The sequence below is a fragment of the Lynx canadensis genome, chromosome D1, assembly GCF_007474595.2.
Source record: "Lynx canadensis isolate LIC74 chromosome D1, mLynCan4.pri.v2, whole genome shotgun sequence".
NCBI lineage: Eukaryota > Metazoa > Chordata > Mammalia > Carnivora > Felidae > Lynx > Lynx canadensis.
Window position 1 is genome coordinate 85,773,076 of NC_044312.2, and position 20,235 is coordinate 85,793,310.

At 33.9% G+C, this 20,235-nt stretch overlaps 1 protein-coding gene across 1 annotated transcript in view; it reads right to left on the bottom strand.

The window, feature by feature from the left end:
* Nucleotides 1–5,868: 5,868 nt before the first annotated feature.
* LOC115526341 (doublecortin domain-containing protein 1-like) overlaps nt 5,869–20,235 on the bottom strand; it is an 85,737-nt gene continuing 71,370 nt past the window's right edge. The window contains exons 7-8 of the mRNA XM_032595082.1: nt 6,330–6,496; nt 5,869–5,943 (exon numbers count right to left, since the gene is read on the bottom strand). Coding sequence (XP_032450973.1) covers nt 5,869–5,943; nt 6,330–6,496 — 242 coding nt within the window. The remainder of the gene's footprint in view (nt 5,944–6,329; nt 6,497–20,235) is intronic.

Genomic DNA, 20,235 nt, shown 5'->3' on the forward strand with positions numbered 1-20,235 from the left:
TCATCAATATCCATATTAAGTTTACTTTATATTAAGTATCATAAAACACTTAAAGGTAGACTTTTAAAATTTTTGTATTATGCAACTGACATTTTTAGTCATAAGTTCAGAGGGAGAAAAGTTCAATAATGCTTAGTTTAAAAATGTATTTTCTGTATTAATTCATTTAAAAAACATTAAAAAGTTAAACCTTTAATTAATCAAAAAAGTGACAACTAACACTTTTTAAAGTGTTTATTTAAAAGTGAAGATATATTTTCAATACCCAGATGGAACTTACTCTTCATTAAAATGTTTACAATCACATAAGCAGGAAAGTTTATCGTCCTATACAAAATTACTTTAAAATATCATTTTTAAATAAGAGCTCTTACTTGGTTCTTAATTTTTGAGGGAGTGTTTAATATTAATAAAAATAATATTTTGAATTGAAAGGTACCCAACTGAGATGCTAATAAAGCTCTCTGTTTCCATGTAACTGAATTATCAGGAAAAAAAAAAAGGAAAAAAATCTTTAAGTCTAATTTTTTTCCAAAGTGAGTTATTCAATAACTAGTTTTCATGGTAAAAAGTTCAAATTTGAGCCAAAGATACATATTTGATACTTGGTAGTATAATTCTAAGAGAATTAGAGAAAAATACAGATTAGAAAATTTTTCTCCTGACCTAAACAGCTTTATGACAAATCAAATGAAATGTTCCATGAAGATAAATGATGGAAAATAAACTATTTCAATATTGTTTCCTGTTTTATCTATCCCATCATGGTTTTGTCCCTCTCTGTAATAATTACCTATGCACAAACTCTAGATGGCAATATTGCACTTACTGTACTTTCAAGAAAATTGTCACAGTCAGTCCCCACATATCCTCTTTATCAACATTTTATGTGCCACGGATCTATAGCCTCTTATTATAAGTGTAATGAAGCAGAAGTTATTGAAGCATTTTATTGATTGCTCAGATCACAAGTTTACTGCCATACTGAATTGGCACCTTACTCACTGAAGCAAACTGCTGACACCTTTTTTAAAAAGTGACAACTACATCTATTTCATGACCAGAAATCCATTTTCATCTCTATCAAGACAAGAATGCAATTTTCACTTCATTTAACTGATGTTAGGCCTGCTCAAAGCATGACACTTAGAAAAAGACACAAGTTTAAGGTTCTTAAAATACTTCAAGTAACTAGAATGCAGCTTGGTTTCAGGAAAAAAAAAATCAACAATCATTCAAATCTACAAACAACCTAATATTCTATAAAATTACCTAGCAGAACCTTAGAAGTAGTTTTCAACCACTTGAAACTACTGCAACACAATTTTAATGTTTTTAATAGTAAGTTGTATTTATATATTATTGATTTTGCTCCAAGCTTTTGAAAGACATCAAGAAGTTCAAAACTGAACTATTTTGGGTGTTGCCCCACTAAGGCTAAATCAAGGAAACAGCCCAATTTCTGGTGTATATATAGATGGGGATCCTGTTTAGAGCAAATGACTATAGTTAACAACACTATATTATATGCTAAAAGTTGTTAAGAGAGTAGATCTTGAATGTTCTCACCACAAAAAAGAAATGGTAATTATGTGAGATGACAGAGGTGTTAACTACCCCTACGATGGTAATCATTTCATTATATGTAAGTGTATCCAAACATCATGTTGTACACCTTAAACTTATACAAAGTTTTATGTCCATTGCATCTCGATTAAGCTGGGAAAAAAGTAGCTGGCATACCAATAATAAAGTATACATAAAGAATGAAATAGAAATAGTTACTCCTTCAGTCATGTTAAGACCAATAAATGACTGTGAGTGACCTAAGATACAAGATATAAAAAGACAAACTTTCAACACCTCTTTTATGGGGAATTAAAATATTAACATTTCTTGGAAAATACTTTTTGCAATCAACAAATTCTGTCAGTACTAAATGTAATTCAAGTATATTTTGAACTCAATCTATTCTGAGTAGAATTATATTATTATTTCTTTGCTACCTAAGTATCAAACTGATTAAGAGCGTGGGTACAGTGGGCCAACATTAACTTAGGAAAGTTTTTAAACAAAATCTAGAGCTTTGGTAGAGGTTAGTTTAATGTAATAATAAAATACATTTCAGTGTTAAACTGCAAAACTAATATATGCTACAGTTGGATGGTCATTTCCTCATCTAATTACATGCCTGCAAAATAAAGTTATAGTACAATTCCAGTTTAGAAAGTGAAACCCAATCTCTGAAATAGAAATTCAGTGTCTGAGATTCTTATACCCAAGACATCAAATATAGAACATTTAGAAATAGCATGTAACAGCATTCAAAAACTACCTTGTTTAATTAATAATTAAAAGGACCACATACACAAAAAGCTTAAATCACTTAGGCAGAAAATTATAGTTTTCAATAAACTTCATTAAATAATGGTCTATTACAAACAGCCCAAGTACATATTTCCAAATGAAAATTATAGAAATAAAACATTTCCTTTAGCTTCAGACATAAATAGAAATTGTCAGGTTTTTTTTTTTTTTAAGTTTATAAAACGCTTGAAGAGTTTAAGAAATATTTGGGTGTATTTTCGTTATTTATTGTTTTTAAGTAATCAACAAACTAAAATTTAATTTCAAAGTTGATCATTTCTTTCCAAAATATGGAAAATGAGAAGTAAAATTCAAAAAAACCCTTCAAATTTTTTCATATCTTAAATTCCACAAAGGCTATGATTTTCTTCATAATTAAGATGGTGATTGCTAAGATATCATAGTTAGATACTCATTTCCTTTGTTTCTGTCTGAATTTTAAAAATGACTATGCAATCTATAACAACTGTTAAGCTATACTGTGAACCACTTTAAATGATTCAAGCTGGATACTTATGAACTCTTTTTGAAACTATTTTAAGAGTGCAATGCATTCATTATTTAAAAGTATCTGAGAATTTTGTTGGTTGGGGAAAAATTCAAAGAAGTATCAAAATTAAGACGACATTTTCCAGTAATGAATGTTTCCCAAAGATCATGTTTGTACTTAAAATCAGTCATTCCAAATCATTATTTATATAGCTTCCTGGCACAGCTCCATGGACTTTCATGCATCTCTACAGTGTTTCTGAACAGACTGACATATATTTTGTTTACTGACAGCAACTAAAAGCTCTACATAGGATCATAAATAAAGAAGATCATGTTTAAAAATCACTAATATCATTTTAAAAGGTAGTGCAGGCTTGTGTTTTGGCCTCTGTTTAGCTGTGTTAGGCCTATGAATGACAGCTTCCCTGCTTGAAGCACACAGAAAGCACAGCCTTCCTCATTCACTGACAGGACTGTGGCCTTTTCACACGTTCCTTCCACAGCAGTGTTTGTCCCCAAACACTGGAACTCGACACAATGGCATTCCTCCTTCAACACCCCCACCAACAGCACCACTACTTAACAAGAATGCTAATGAGATGAACGGGCCCTGTCGCTGAAAGTGTTAACTGCATTTCATAGGAATGCATTTATGCTACTTCAAAGATTACCAATTAAATAGATTCTGCTTAGCTCTGAGCAATTTCTAAGATGTTTCCACTTTTAAGGAAATGAATGTGATAAATGTAAAACAAAGTGACTTTATGCTGTCCTATATATAATATCTCATTTTATATACATGAATCAGTATAGACTTAAGACCACACTAATGTAGTGGGCTTAATTCAGTTGCATGCTATAATGGCCAAGTTAAAGTTAAAAACTGAAAAATGAATATGTTTATAAACATAAAACCAGTAGTTCTGACTTTCCTTTTAAAGCTTTATGATCACAGTTTATTTGAAAGAAATTTCCTTTGGGAATCCCAAAGCATCCAATTTAAAGTTTGTAATCTTTTGATAGAATCTCAGTAAAACAATATTACTGTTTTTATATATGATCTCAGAAGTGAAATGAATAGATATGATATCGAGAGTTCATATAATTCTGCAAGTTTAGGTTTGTTAAAAACAAATAAGAATCATCATCCATTTCCATTTTACCTAATGATTCCTCAACACAATCTTATATAAAAGTAAATAGAAAAGGCTATTCCTAAGGTCAAATGAAGTAAATGCAGTTCAAATAAAGTTCATCAATGCTAAGAAGGATATCTGCTAAGAAGTCCTACTCACAAATAAAGCAACTGCCAGGCTTAACACTTAGACACTGATGACCTGATAATGGTACCACTACAGTGACTTTTCTAAACACTGCAAATAATTTTAAATTAAATCATATTATTACAATACAAAAGAAAAGAGGCTCAAGAATACATACAATTGGGCATATCTAAAATAAATAAAAATTTGCATGGAAATGCATAATAATTAATTTTCTATTTCCTTTTCTTCACTTTTATATCTTAAAATAAAACCTAGACAAGTATCATATTAAAACTGTTGAATGCAAAGCTTTAAGCTATTACAACTTAGCAAAAGTAAAAGGTTTAGTTAGGAAGGGCAAAGAGCCTAGGTTCTTGAAATATGTCCAAATTTGGCATAATGTTGATGATATAGACAACCTCAGAGATGCTAAACATGTTAATTATTGTTCATATTTTGTTCAAAATGTATTTTTCATCAATTTTGAGTCATAAAGAAATCTTTAATATCAAAGCAGCAAGTAATTCTTAAAACATTTTCTTTTTTCACAATACACAGAACTCCTTTCACTCTAGTACAACTGTATATACTTATTTCAATTTTAGATGTTTAGGATAATGGAAAAAAAAAACAAGTTGTTAACTATTTTCTGAGCAGTTTCTTATCTCTAACATCCTCACTTTTAATAAAACTTAGAAAATGATTTACGTTTTTCTAAGATTTGATTTAAACAGTGCTTTTCTTGCATTAGAGTATGGTCTCATTTTTTTTTAACATCGAATAATTTTAAACTAATAGGTGGAATCAAATCACTTAATACCAAATAAATGATTATAATTAAACTGGTCATAATCCATTTTATAATATAATTGTATCTTAAAGGTTAAATAATATTTCAGTTTAAATAATTGAATCAAAAATACAACAAAACATATTTCTACCAGTTTTTATATATGATACTGGTTTGATAAAGAATATTTTTTAAAAGTTTGGATTTTTATTTTTCATATTTATTATCATAAACAGCCTTAACTATGATAATTATTAATCCCATTTCTTGATCCACTGAAATTAACTAACTAAGCAAACAATCACATTTTGAGAATAAAAGTTTCTCATGGGAAGAGATTTCTTGCTAGTTCTGGATACCTTAGTTCAAGAGTTTCTTCTAGCCAATACAAGTTGAACTTTTCCAAACCAGACAGCAGGAGGTGCTGTGTGAACACTGAGACCAAATGGCATTCTTACCTCCCATCCCCCAGCACACACACAATAATAGCAGAATGCTTTCAAAATATTCATTTTTCAGTGGCCTGTGGCCTGAGATAATGAGCCCAGTTGTAAAATGGAACCTTATAGTTAGAAATGGAAAACCTAGACTTTATTTAACATGGTAAAATGTATGCTTAACTTCTTAAGACCAAATACAAAGAGGATTCTAAAAATGTGGTAACTCCATTTTTATTTTATAAATGGCCATCGTCATTCTGCTTTGCAATGTGAATTCTACTTTAGGATAAATCAAAGTCCCTATAAGTAGTTATAAAAAAAAAATCAGTCTTTACACACACACACACACACACACACACACACACACACACAGTTATAGGATGGTATACTTAGAAATTAAAGGACAAAACCAATTTTAAACTGATTCAGATATATTAGTTCTATTTCTTTACTTTATAAACATACAGGTTAAATAAGCATAAATGAAGTGAGTTAGTCCTGACAAGAAATTAATTCACAATTTCATTTCGCAGAATGTGATTGGTTTACATTTTAGCCCAACTTCTACAACAGCAATTCTGATTTCATACTGAAAAAAAAAAAGAAAAGAAAAGAAAAAAGAAAGCTGAACATTAAAACCTTCAACTGCTTTAGGAGCTATTCATTTTCTTGCTTAAAGTAACTGTCTATAGAAATTCCACATAAGGAGTTGCCTTCGCTTTGCACAGTATGCAGCAAGAAAAGATGAGACATATGACATCCCATACCAAAAGACAGATACAATTAGCCCCATTATTGTTGGCTTTGAGATTACAGAAGAAGCATTTTGGCTCCCTAACGGGCACTGAGTTCACAAAATACATGTCACGGTTTTTTTTTTTTTTTTTTAATGACACAATGCCAATCATTGCTTCTATACAACCAAGTACATTTTAAAACACAGAATAAAGCAAGTTTTAAAGAGGGGTGACTCACCTGTTTATAATATTTTTTTGCAGACTTTAGTCGTTGGTACAAGGCCAAAAGAACTCCTTGGATGTACATCCTAGCTCCTGAGGGGCTGAAACCTTCTCCCTTAGAGACCCAAACTGGTCCCCGCAAAGGTGTGATGGAATTTTGCAGGCATTTTTCAAGCAGAGGTACTATGCAAGAAAATAAGGGAAAATAAATTCTTTTGACCCAACTGAAATGCACTGCCTGGAACATAGCCCCAGTACCAGAACTAACTCTTAACATCTATTATTTATATCTGACCTGGGTTAAGTCTTACAGAGGCAATTCCTGCATTACTAGTGGCCACCATGAAGGATGTATTTATATTGAGACACCCCCCCATGCAAGACTCATAAGCTTTGTGAGCACACCTGAATAGTCCTGAAGTGTGCCTAACTAGCTGCACAGAGTGTCATGGTGTGCACTGATTGCCTTATCTTCTCATTTATCACAGATGAGTTGGAACCAACCTTGCTGAAATCTACTTGCATTGTCCTGATAAAATTGTAAGATCCATGTTGTTTCTGTATATAGCTTCCCATAGAGGAGTCTATATACCTAAAACATCACATCTGGAAATTATTCATAAAATATAATCCACACCTTCATAAGCCATGCTATTCAAGTCTCTTCACTGCCATTGATTAAATAACCCATAAAAACAGGGTGGCAAGGCTGTTTAAAAATAAAGGGGAGCATCTTAAGCAAGCATTTTATCATACCTTTTTGTTTTTAAGTTTCTGGCATATAAGCTAGTCAAAGATTTAGGAATGCTATTCCAGCAAGCGTTTTGTAAACAGAGAGAAGATATTTACTTGTTGGCCTGTATTGCAACATCTATACTGGACTTGACAGACATGTTTATACACTTTTTCACACGATTAGCTTATAAAGTCTTTCTAGTGTAAAATAGTCAAATAACATGGCAGCTAGCTAACATTTTTCAAGATTTAATTTCCCTCTGAAATGCCAGAAATAAAGAAATAAAAAAAATCTTACACGCATTTGGGAACCCAGAAAAATGAAAGGTATCATTTTTTAACTTGGTCTTAAGTATACACATGTGACATAGTATAAACATACAAAATAACCATATGGCTTGGCTACCTTATTCTGATACATATTTCTACTAGAAAAGAAATTAAATAGATCACCAGCAAAGAAAATAGCTCCTAGCTCCGTGCCATTGGTTATGTTATATGTGGCATATTTTATGCAGAGAGGCCTAGCGTAGCAATCTGGAAATTGAATTACAATTAGGTTCAGCTGAGCTGCTGAGCCGCTGAGTTATGCAAATGGCCTTTGCTACTGGTATTCTGCTGAATTTTGCTCTTAGTAAAAAAGTTATGCATTTTATGGCACTAAGTTCTGCAAATCTCAACCATAGCACAATTTAAATTCTTTCTAATGTATTCAACACTAAGGAGAAGGTTGGAAATAGAACTTAAGCTTTTCTAAAACTACTATAAAGTTAAAAGAAAATTATGACCCAGTGACTATTTAGACATCTTTAGATGTGTGCATGAAATTCACTCACCCAGCCTGAGAAATTAATTCCTAAAATTCACATATCAAAACCATGTTTATCCCCCTGGAGCAACTGTTTTTCTCTGTAAGTGTTGTCGTAACAAATACCTCAAACTTTTACAAAATATGAGATCATATAAACTATGAAGTAATGAAAAATAAAAAATAAACGTATATCAGAATTGCAACCCTTCAATCTTTAAGAAAAATTCACAATATAAATCAACCTTGATTATAATTTTTCCTAAAGAAAACTAGCTTAAGAATGATCAGTGCTTTCAGTTAACTGCATTCATACATCATTATGTATTGAGTTTTAACTTGTAAACTTTTAATTTGGTACACTTATTGAACATACCACAGTTTTTGAATATGGAAAGGCATTACATAAATAGCTATTAAGTTGAAATAATTTAAAGCAAACTGAGAAGTAGGTAATAAACTTGAATGATCTACATCCTGGATTTAATCTTGAATTTAAACCTGAGAACATGTTATCAGATTCTCTAGTCCTATAGTTTTATTCATCCATGCTTGCCACAATATAACTTTCAAATTCTTTAAGTCAGCCCAAGGGATTCCAAAGTATAATTTCATAGATCTTCTAATACAAACTCTACTTTTTGCAGGTTTGTGCCCTCTTAAATAAAAATTTAAGAAAAAAAAAGTAAAGTTTAGGAAAAAAAAATTATACCAAAATGCAAGCAGTGTCAGAATTGATATAGGATAGAAAATAGCTCCCATGCTCCACATGATTTATGTAATTAGGAATACTATGGAAACCAGAAATAGCAAAGCAAAGAAAGCAGTATTCACAAGCAGGTTTTATAAGAGACTTCAGAATCTGCTCTGAACTTGTTGAATAATCTGTTCAGTATTCCAGAATCTCCCTGCTGGAGGCAGGGTCCTCATTATAACCACAAGAGTGCTAATAAAGGTTAGCCTCTGAACTAGGGATTAGAAGGCTCTTTTCTTTTTGGAAGCTGCAAACTAGTAACTTTGATGATCTTCTTGAAAAGGAAGACAAAGCACACTCCAAGAACAAACAATGTTTCCACTAACTAGGAAGGTACAGAAAACATAAGAAAATGATACGCCCTAAGTACTGAGAAAGGAAGTATAAATATAAGCCTAATCTATTTAAAAAATTAAATTTATTAATCAGTTAGAATACTTCCCATATAAAAGGAGACTTGACCTAAAATGATAGTTTTGAAATATAATAGAAAATTTGATTAAAAATAAGTCAGTTGGCTTTTCACCCCCAACCATAGATTTTTTTTAACGTGTGAATTATTTTTTAAGGATTTTGGTGGATATTCTTAACATTCTATACCAAAGACAACTCATAAGTGTTCTTAACCAATGGTTTTCTTTTATGTAGAGTTCTTTTTCACTCAGTTTCTGAAGCAAAGTGCATTCTATTAAAGAAGACTATTGCATAAAGATGTGGTGCAAAAAACAAAGGCAATTATTTAGAGAGGACAATAGACACTTTTCAACCTTGGAAAGAGCATAAACCTAGATGTTGCTATGAGCTAACAAGGCCCATGAGAGATACTCAATGAAAAAATAAGTCTTTCCCAGTGAATGAACTTCAAGGTATTATTTTGTGCATAAACCACGAGTTTCTCCTTCAAACTACTACTGATAAATATTGCCTCAGAAAGGTTAGCTGGCTGCTATCTTCCTATATTCCTTTAATATTTCTGTGTAGAGCTACACACAGCATTTTGTCTTAGGTTTGAGGCCTTAATTACAGGTGTTCTACCTATTTGCTCCTATTTACATAGTTGCAACAAGAGTTTTGCTTTCCTGTATCTCAGTATTTTCATTGAATAGGGCCTCAACACTTTTATTAGATAAGTGGTTTGGAAATTAATCATTCATTAAATTTGTCAATAAGCATAGATCAGTCAAATGTGATCATTCCATTGGGATCATTACCACCACTGCAGAGGTGCAGTTATGAAGTTGATAGCTTTTTATCCATTTTGTTTATTCTCAAGTTATGACTGCAGGGAAAACTGAGATGAACCCAACAGTGTCACTGTGTTTGGAGTTAAGACTGACGATGCTAAGTAAATAGACCATGTGACCAAAAGAAGTAACTTCATTGGGTAGAGTTAATATTGAGCATCATGGGTAAATCGATCATATGATTAAACATAGTAGCTATTTTAATTTCATATCTAACAATTGATACTTTTCTTACGCCATTCCACTTCCCTTGCATTTCTTCCTCCTTTTTTCCACTTGTTAATATATTCTTGTCCTTCAAGGTTCATATCAAATGTTACCTTCTTTGGCAAAATATCCCATGTTATTTAGGCAGAATTAACTGCTCCCTCCTCTATGTTTCCCAGAGCATTGTTTATAATTTTATTTTCCACTGATTGATTTGAATTAATCCTTATCTTCTCCACTCCCACTCCCATCCTCCGGTATATCACAAATGCTTTAGGGTTCTGAGGCCATAGAATTTTTTAGTTTGGTAAAAGCAGTGTTTAATAAATGTCTACCAGATGAATAAATAGTACATTGGATATACTGTGGACAGTCTTTTAGGAACTATACACAATCACCTAAAATCTGTAACTTTCTATGACCAAATGAAAATTTGATCAAAATTTAATAAGTATTAATATCCCAGAATTTTGAAACACATTTAGAATATGTACAACTGTTTTGCCTTAATTTTCCTTATCAAATGACCTTGAAGACTAAGAAGGCAAGTAAATACAAAAGAAAATGATACAATTTGGCAATGAAGCATTAACAAGCCAGGAGAAGGCCAGAGGTGGGTATTTAAAAAGTCTTGGAAAAGCCTCATGTGCATTATCCTACCATGTCATAAATCATGTTACTATGGGAAAAAGCACACCATAAAACTTATGTAACACAGCAAAAATATTAGTTAAGATCAAAATAGCTATTATAAATAATAAAGATGATATCCTTTAAGATACACCATATACAATGAGTTCAAATGCTATTCATATAGAAATAAGCTATTCCATCTTCAAGAGGACCTTATATTAAAATCACTTCATCACTGATAAGAAGCTTGAACTTATTTGGATTCACCATGGGGGCAGTACAAGGATTTCTGACAAGGAGACAAATATCTCTCTAAAGAGAAACCACAAAGCTGACGGAACTTACCAAGTAGAAATAGACTGGAATGTCTGTGAAGTTCTATACCTAGAGAATATAGATCTCTTTCCAAAAGCAACATCTTACATTAAAAGAGACACTTTGTATACTCATTTGAATCTACTATGGAAAGCTAAAAAGAGGATTTTTTAATTCATATATTTTCAAAAAGTACTAGAAATAATCAAAGGCTTTAATAACCTGCTGTGAATTAAAAATTAAAATTCATGCCAATTAAATATTCAGAATCATAATTTACATAATACTGTAATTTTCACATTTCAGTCAGAGTACATGAGACTATGAAAAAAAAGAGCACACTGCCCAGAGCATAATTACCTATAAAGAAACTTCTATGTGCTCTTTGGCAGCAAGTTTCAGATCTCAGTCTTAAAATACTCAGCTATTGTTAGCAGGGCATCATTAGGAAATTTCCTACCAATTCAGTTGGAATTTATTTTTAAAATGAAGTTTATCTAAAAAGTCTTTTTTGGATGAAACAAAGTGAGCTCTTTAAAGATACTAAGATTTGACTGTCTCCCATCCAGGGTGTATGCCTGGAGGGAGTGTGAGTTAGTGCCAAGGTATGTGTGTGTTTTAATGCTCTGCATCCAGCTCTAGGTAATAGTTGAAAAGCTCCCGGTCTCAGAACAACCAGCAGATGCCACTCAAAAGCATGGTCTGCTGGGAAGATTGAATGATGTAAAGCATACTGTCTCCAGTGTTGCTTGATTTATATCAGTATATTCTTATTCAAACAAAACTAAACTAACAGCTGCTGCATACATTTGTTTATATGCTATATGTCAAATGTTATTGTCCCTAAGGTACTTATGTGAAAAGATTTAGCAGTCATATTCTTAAATACCGATGCCTACCCAAATTTGGATGCTTCCTCCACTGAACAAAATGACAAGCACACGATTGCTATACTTAGAGCAATCTTTCACAGCTGCTTTAGTTTTTCAGTGATCCTATTAAACTGACGGCATATTGCCTGTGGGGTCTACAGTGTTATAATACTGCTGTAAGAGACATTGATTTGTATGATAGGATCAAACAGAACAGGGATGCATTGGGGGGAAGAATTTCATAGGTCATATTGTTTTTACCTGAGTAAAATTTAATTTAGACATTGTGACCTTTACAGAACACCTGGTTATTTTAATTGCTGATGTGTGGATGAACGTTGACATTGGGGCTTAGAAAGTATGAAATCTTAGGTCTCTTCTGTTCTGAAAATGCATCCTGAGTCATGTCTTTTCTTAAACTGAACGAAGTAGCTGTGCATTAAATATGCTGGCACATCTTCTGCTTGAGCAAGTGGACCGAAATGGTGTGAATTGTTAATGCCTTGCTGCTTTGGTTCACGGCTTGTGATTGATCATTTGTAACTATATCTACTCCTTGTTCCATGAAATCAAGTATGGAGTAATGGGTTCATCAGATTTTGGGGTTAAATTGAGAGTGAAGAGGTACTGTGTGTGGAAATAAGAGTTGCCATGTTCAGGGCTGGCCTTGTAACAGCATGGAATCTAAAGGCGATATTCAAAACCACTTCACTCATCATACGCTTACTGATTCTGAATAGGGCCCATTTGCAGGGGACATTTGGTAGTTTTCCAATACGCTTTATGCCTCTTTCTACTGCCACCACCATGCACATCTTTTTTTCATACGTCCCAGTAGCACATTGGTAGAACAGGTCAGCATACACAATTCATTTATTTAAATAACTTGGTTTATACAAGTAGAAATAAGCTGGCATTCTATTGTGTCTTGCCCTCCCCCTCAACAAAAATAATACTGTGTGGGTCTTTAAAAATACAAGTTATTTTGTGAACTCAGTTCCTTGAGTATCTTAAATATCTGATATTTAGTGATAATGTAACATAACTTGCTTGAACTGATATAGGTATAACTTCAAGTTTACTTAAATATTGAGAATAAACTGTATCTAATCTATTTTGTGTGGGTATGGCCTATACCAATACATAGTAATTGAATATATATGACCTGCTTTTGCAAACTTTAAAGCTCTGTACAAAAATTTGAGGTGTCATCTTAGTTTTGGAAAATGCAAAACATGGAACTTAAGTGAAACCAACAAAAATTAGCAGTAAAGGCCTTTAGAAATGTCATTATATAATTGTTTGCTGTAACAACTGATACCTTTTTACATTATTATTTTTTATATTTATTATTGTTGAGAAAAGCTTAACCTAAATGGTGTTAACTGAGGCACCAATTAACTTTTGACCCATTAGGAAAAGATATAATAGAAAACACAGTAAAACTTAGAAACACAATCAAATATACAAAGCACTTAATGTGTAAGTACCATTAAAAGCAACCTAATTGTAAAATGTTTCTTTTTTTTTTTTTAAGATTTTATTTTTAAGTAATCTCTACACCCAACGTGGGACTTGACTTTAACAATCCCGAGGTCAAGAGTCGAATGCTCTACTGACTAAGCCAGCCAGGCACCCAAAAATGTTTCAAAATTCTACTGTTACATTGTAAAGTATCAACGATTACAAATCTAAAAATTTTTCTTTCTTTTTCTTTTTTCTTGTTTGAAAGCAATTATAATAATAATACTTGACAGACACATACCTAATTCAGACAGCCCTACAAGAATCAGATAATGTGGATAAAGCTGTTTTGGTCTCCTTGGATGAAAATTCTAAGTCAATATATTACATTTACATATTTTATTTAGGATTATATATATATAAATAATATTATATATTAATTATTATATATATAATTTGTAGTTTAAATGTGATAAACTAAAGTCTTTATAGTTTCAGCAATTAAAATGGAGGGTTCCCTTTCAATGTTTATTTCTCCATGCTCATTTCACAAAAGTAGAACTATATAATGTATGTAAACTATAGTAGAACTATATAATGTATATAAAAAGCTATAATTAGCTTTTTGCATAATTTGTCTAATATTCTAAAAACTCTTATGGGGAAGAAAACAAATCTATACTGAGTCATGTTCTTTCACATGGAGAACTTTGTTAAAAAAATTGTTTTATAACAGATAATAGCAATTAAGCAATTAGTGTTCATTGGTAATTATTCTTATATTTTTAATAATGAATTTCTAGGATCACTGACAAGTCATTAGAGTCAGGCTAAGATTTTTGGTTCAAAGACTCAGAAATAGATAAAAAACGAAAGCTAGAAAGACAAACCCAACAAGATGGAAAGAGCAAGGATTTGGCTAAAACATTACATAAATACTGAAGCAAATTTAGCCCAACAAAACCTAGGAGTGATGATCATATCTTCATGAATATAAAAAACAGTCTATGTTTTAAGGATTTCAAAAGGGAATTTCTGACAGATATTAAAGAGTCTATGAGCAGATTAGACTGCTTTGTGAATGCTCACATCACACAATTCTGCATTCACACATTTAATAAAAGATGGAAGTGATCCAATTATAAAGGGAATTCTCCAACTGCCACCAAAAAAAGCCTTTTCTTTAAGTCAAGCCATTAAAAATTCTTAATATTCTCTATAGATCAATAGTTGAATTATAAGTCAGTGATTACCTTCTGTTTTTGTCCAAGCAACAAGAGAAGCCCAACTCTGATGCTTGGAGGTCATTAGGAAACACTGAGGGCCATGTATAAGAAACCTTGGAACCAAGGCAAAGTCACAGGGTGCACAGGTCCCAAGGGAAGTCAGAAGACATCTCCTGAGAGGCATATTTCCCACACAAAAGGGCTTTTAACTGGCTGCCTTCATATATTCTAATGCACCCTAGAGAGATTTAAGGGCTGATTCACAACTATTAGCATTTGACATCCCTCTTCAGCAAGAGGTCTGAAGTTTTACGTTTCATAAAATATGAGAAATAAAGGTAAATAGAACTGGGACCCAAGGATTGAAAAGAGACAATGTATTTTTTTTAAGGTTTTTTTTTTCAACGTTTTTTATTTATTTTTGGGACAGAGAGAGACAGAGCATGAACGGGGGAGGGGCAGAGAGAGAGGGAGACACAGAATCGGAAACAGGCTCCAGGCTCCGAGCCATCAGCCCAGAGCCCGACGCGGGGCTCGAACTCACGGACCGCGAGATCGTGACCTGGCTGAAGTCGGACGCTCAACCGACTGCGCCACCCAGGCGCCCAAGAGACAATGTATTTAATTTTAAAGAAGATATTTTAGCCATAAGTTTGATCTTAATTCCCTGAAAAGTTCTAGAAGAGATTATAAGATGAACAGTTTTTGAACTCTTAGAAAAATAAATAGTAATCGTGAGAACCCATATGGAGCAACTAATGTATTAAATAAGTATTTAATGAACAGAGAGGGAGATTCTTGGGGCAAACAGGAAGACTCTTGGGGAAATTCTTTACATGGGGCTTGACATCTCTAACACCAGCATATAATTATCATTTCTTCCAGTGGGAAGTAGGTCCCAATAGACTACAGCTACCATCTATTATCCTTAAGCAAGGACCACCGCTAAATCTGCAGGTCTCTTCTAAGGTAACTTGGTATAGCTGCAACAAAGTAGGAGAACATATAATGTCTACAAATCTCCTGGTTAGATCCCCTGTTTAGAAATAATTGCTTTCCTTTAATGCTTCCATTTAAAAATTATAGAGAAGTATGTCATGTAGTATCCAAAACAAGGCAAAAGAAAGTTATCAGTAGATGCTGCCTTGGATCCCAGTTTCTTTCCTGGGGAAAATAATAAAAGGAATGAGAATGAACACACATACACAAATGCACACATGCACACCTGCACGCACAAACACACACTTGTCCCTTTATGGGGCTTTGACTGAAGGCTGTAGGTTACATATATACCCTTCTGAGTTACCCACTGCTAGCTAAGAAAGCAATGCCACTTACAGAGCCCAAACCATCTGGACCATTGCAAAATTCCACATTTAGCAGAACAGAAACTGTAGTACTAGCCACAAATGGGTAGTACTAGGCATTTTTGGGGCACAGAGAAGGGAGCATTTGACTAGACTCCTTCTCAGTGTCCTGAACTTTTCACTCACATTAAAAGGAATTTGAGTACAATGCTTCTAGACAAGGGCAGCAACCCGAAATTTTATACTATTTTATGATATCTACTCTACATTGTTTAGCCCTGAATTAAACATGGGAATAGAGACAAGACTACAAAATCTCTACATATATGGAGCTTACAGTCTAGTGGAGAGACAGATATTAAACAAATAATTCCCCAAGCAGTTTTATGAAGTACAATTGTCACAATTACTATATACAGGGTGCTATTAGTATAACAGGGATACCTGCCCTAGACAAGGGAGGAAAATAGCATCAGAGCAAGGCAATGTCAGGGAAGCATTTCAGAAGAAGAAATATTTACCATAAGACCTTAAGATGAGTAGGCAACTGCTTGCAAGTCGGATAGGGTGAGAGAAAAAAATCCAAGTAGGGAAAACATTATATGGCAAGGTACTGGGGCATGAAGAAGAATAAAATGAGGAACAGAAATGAAAAAATAAGGTGACTTGAGTGCAGTGATGAAGAAGTCAGTAGTATGATGTGAAGAACTTCTCCAAGTTGGGTAGGGACCAAATCATAAAGGTCCTTCAGGCCATTATAAAGATTTAAGCTTGGGTTGAGTATGACAAGTTATAATAGGCTAAAATCACTTTTCAAAAATATTTTATTTTTAAGTAATCTCTATACCCAATGTGGGGCTTGAACTTACCACTCTGAGACCAAGAGTCACATGTTCTACCAATTGAGCCAGAGAGGCACCCTCTAAAATTACTTTTTAAAATAGTGTTACCAGAGAGATTGGTGAGCTTGTAGATTCATAGCTAAACAAACAGCCATATCCATGGAAGATTACTGTAAATCAGAGACAGGGACTTTGATAACATAATAGAGGTCTCTGTCCCTTCATGTCATAGTCAACATTTTTTTTTAAATTATCAATAATTGGGGCACAGGGGTGGCTCAGTCAGTTAAGCATCTGACTTTGGCTCAGGTCATTATCTCACGGTTCGTGGGTTCGAGTCCCACATTGGGCTCTGTGCTGACAGCTCAGAACCTGGAACCTGCTTTGGATTCTGTGTCTCCCTCTCTCTCTGTCCCTCCCCTGCTTGAGCTCTGTCTCTATCTCTCTCAAAAATGAATAACATTAAAAAAATTATCAATAATTTAGACGGTGATAAAATTGGTATTCAGATCACATTTACAAGTGAAAACAAAGACAGAAGAAATTGTTAATCCCTGGGTTACAGTTTAAATTTCTGAAAGACCTTGCAAGGCTAAACTACTAAATAAAAACCTTGAAAGTAGAAATTTAATAGGAGTCAATGTATAATATTCTTTTCTCATAGCTATAAAATCAGCAGTACAAGTACAGGACAAGGAAGAAGCAGTTTAGGAGCAAATTGTTAGTAAAAGTTTGGGGGCTTTTGTTGTCTTTAAATTCAATTTAGGTCAAAGATACAATGCGTTTAACAGAAATAAAAATGCATTTGTAGATTATATAATGATCTGGGAAAAAGTGGGGGAGGTGAGATTCCTTTACTCATCATTGATTGACCTGGGAAATTGTATTCTGATAAATTATGAACATTTACGTTCTAAGTTTCAGAAACCCAAATTGTGGCTTCCCCTATAGAAAGGTGGTAGATTTATTATAAAAAGAACACTTCATCTTCTTCAGTTAAGGTAGAGAAACAACTGGAAGAAAGTATTACAAATCTAAGAAAAAGGTTTGCTAAAGGAATCAAGGAGAAAGTAAAGTCGTTTTATATAGGCTCCATGCCCAGTGTGGAGCTAGAATTTAGGACCCGGAAATAAAGAGATGTATGTTCTACCAACTGAGTTAGCCAGGTGCCCCTAAAGTGGTTTCAAAAGATGCTTCAAACTTATGATCAAAATAAAGCGGTATATGCATGAAAATAAACAAGACAGGTTTGTTTAGCTGGAGGAGGAAAGAGATCTTAGAATAAAGGTAAATATCTGATTTGAACATACATTTTTAAAAGATATGAAAAGACAAACTGAAATCCTGAAGGCCAGATATGAGGGTATCAAGGCTAACTACTCTTAAAGAGTTTATTACAAAAGGGAAAATATTTCAATTGTTACAAAATCACAAACAGTAACTGGAGTCCAGTAAAACCTAAGAGAGAAATAAAGATCTCACAGGGCAAACTCAGAACAATCCCCCAAAGGAGGCAGAATCCAAATACTGTGAAGAGGTGACATTTATTTTACAGATAAATTAATAGTAAAAGCAATTTGGAGAATCTCTTTTGAGGATGTGACAGTTATACAAAATGTGCACATGAAATCTGAACAAATTAGAGAGAGGAATACTAGGAAGATTAACATCAAATACTCAAAAAATGTATTTAGTGCATCCTCCCCCGACCCCCACCACCAAATTTCTGGGTTTAAGATTAAGGCAAAGGGAAGACGAATTATGTTACAGAAGATCCAGGCACAGCAATAATAGATAAAGACGTCAGATCTAGGGGCGCCTGGGTGGCTCAGTCGGTTGAGCATCCAACTTCAGCTCAGGTCATGATCTCATGGTTTGTGGGTTCGAGCCCCGCATTGGGCTCTGTGCTGACAGCTCAGAGCCTGGAGCCTGCTTCGGATTCTCTGTCTCTCTCTCTCTGTGCCCCTCCCCTGCTCATGCTCTGTCTCTCTCTGTCTCAAAAATAAAATAAACATTACAAAAAAAAAAAAAAAGAAGAAGTCAGATCTAAATTAGATGTTAACCAGTGGGAAAATACATCCTGGGTGGGATTATTTAATTCAGGGAGGTGAAAATGGGTAGGACCGGTTTGAACAAAAGATGATATTGACAAACTTGGAACTTATTTTTTTTTAAATATTTATTCATTTTTGAGAGACAGAGATAGAGCATGAGCAGGGGGAGGGGCAGAGAGAGAGGGAGACACAGAATATAAAGCAGGCTCCAGGCTCTGAGTCATCAGCCCAGAGCCCGACGCAGGGCTCGAACCCACGGACTGTGAGATCATGACTTGAGCTGAAGTCGGATGCTCAACCGACTGAGCCACCCAGGCACCCCGGAACTTATTGATATCATATCTCTCACTATGAGAGACCCTGCAAGAAAAATATTTACAGGGATATGTTAGAAAAAAACACAAGTATGAACTCAAAAGGAAAAGAAAAGAAAGAACTCAACAACCACAAAGAATGCAGCCCAAGCCTGTTAGAGAAGGGAACCTTTCTGAAAGGAACAGGAGTACAGCAGAGGCAAATCCTAAATGTTGTAGAAAAAGAGAACAGAAATGTTAACTCAAGCCTAAGAGCATTCAAAAACTGAGGAAAGATCATGTCTACAGGAGGAAATGACATCAGTGCTATTCTTCACTGAGCACCTAAGACCGTGAGGCTCGGAAACATAAACAGCCACTTCTATTCAGAAATCCATGGAGTGAAGTTATTCTGTAATGGAACTAAAGTGAACATAAGGGAGAAGCTGTGATAAGGAAGTAGGTGTCTTGGGCTTAAACAGTTCCATAGCCAGAGGCCATTGCAGTAGCCACTGTGACCCAGGATTGAAATTACTGTTCCCGAGGCAAGACGGATGCTTTGCCACCAGAGAGGGCCTACCCTCAGTTCAGCATGGGGTTCAGAAATACGTGACTCAGAGGGAAAAGACCATTAAGGTGCTTGGAAAACTTTACAAAGGCAAATAACAACATCTCAAATAAGTCTTGGGGCTGCCACCAACGTAAATTTCCAAATGTTGCAAAAGAATGTAAGAGTATCCCCTTTGAGGATAATAATAACAGCAATGATGATAAAGTATTCTATAATGTTGGGGCACCTGCCTGGCTCAGTTGTGGAGCATATGACTCTTGATCTTGTGGTTGTGAGTTTGAGCCCCATGTTTAGTACAGAGATTACTTAAAAATAAAATCTCAAAAAAAATGTTATATAATCCTTACCAAGTGTCAGGTACTTGTTCTAAGGACTTCACATATAATTCACTTACTCCTTGCAATAACCTATTAAGGCAAGTAATTTCATCCTTATTTTGTAGATGAAGAAACCAACTCTCAAAGAAACTAACTTGTCTCAGTTCATACAATAGGTGGCGTAACTGGAGTTTGAACTCTGGCTCCAAATTCAGAGCACTTCATCAACTCTTATGCAGAGTGTTTTTTAGAAATCACTGGTCAATTTTTTCTTCAAAAT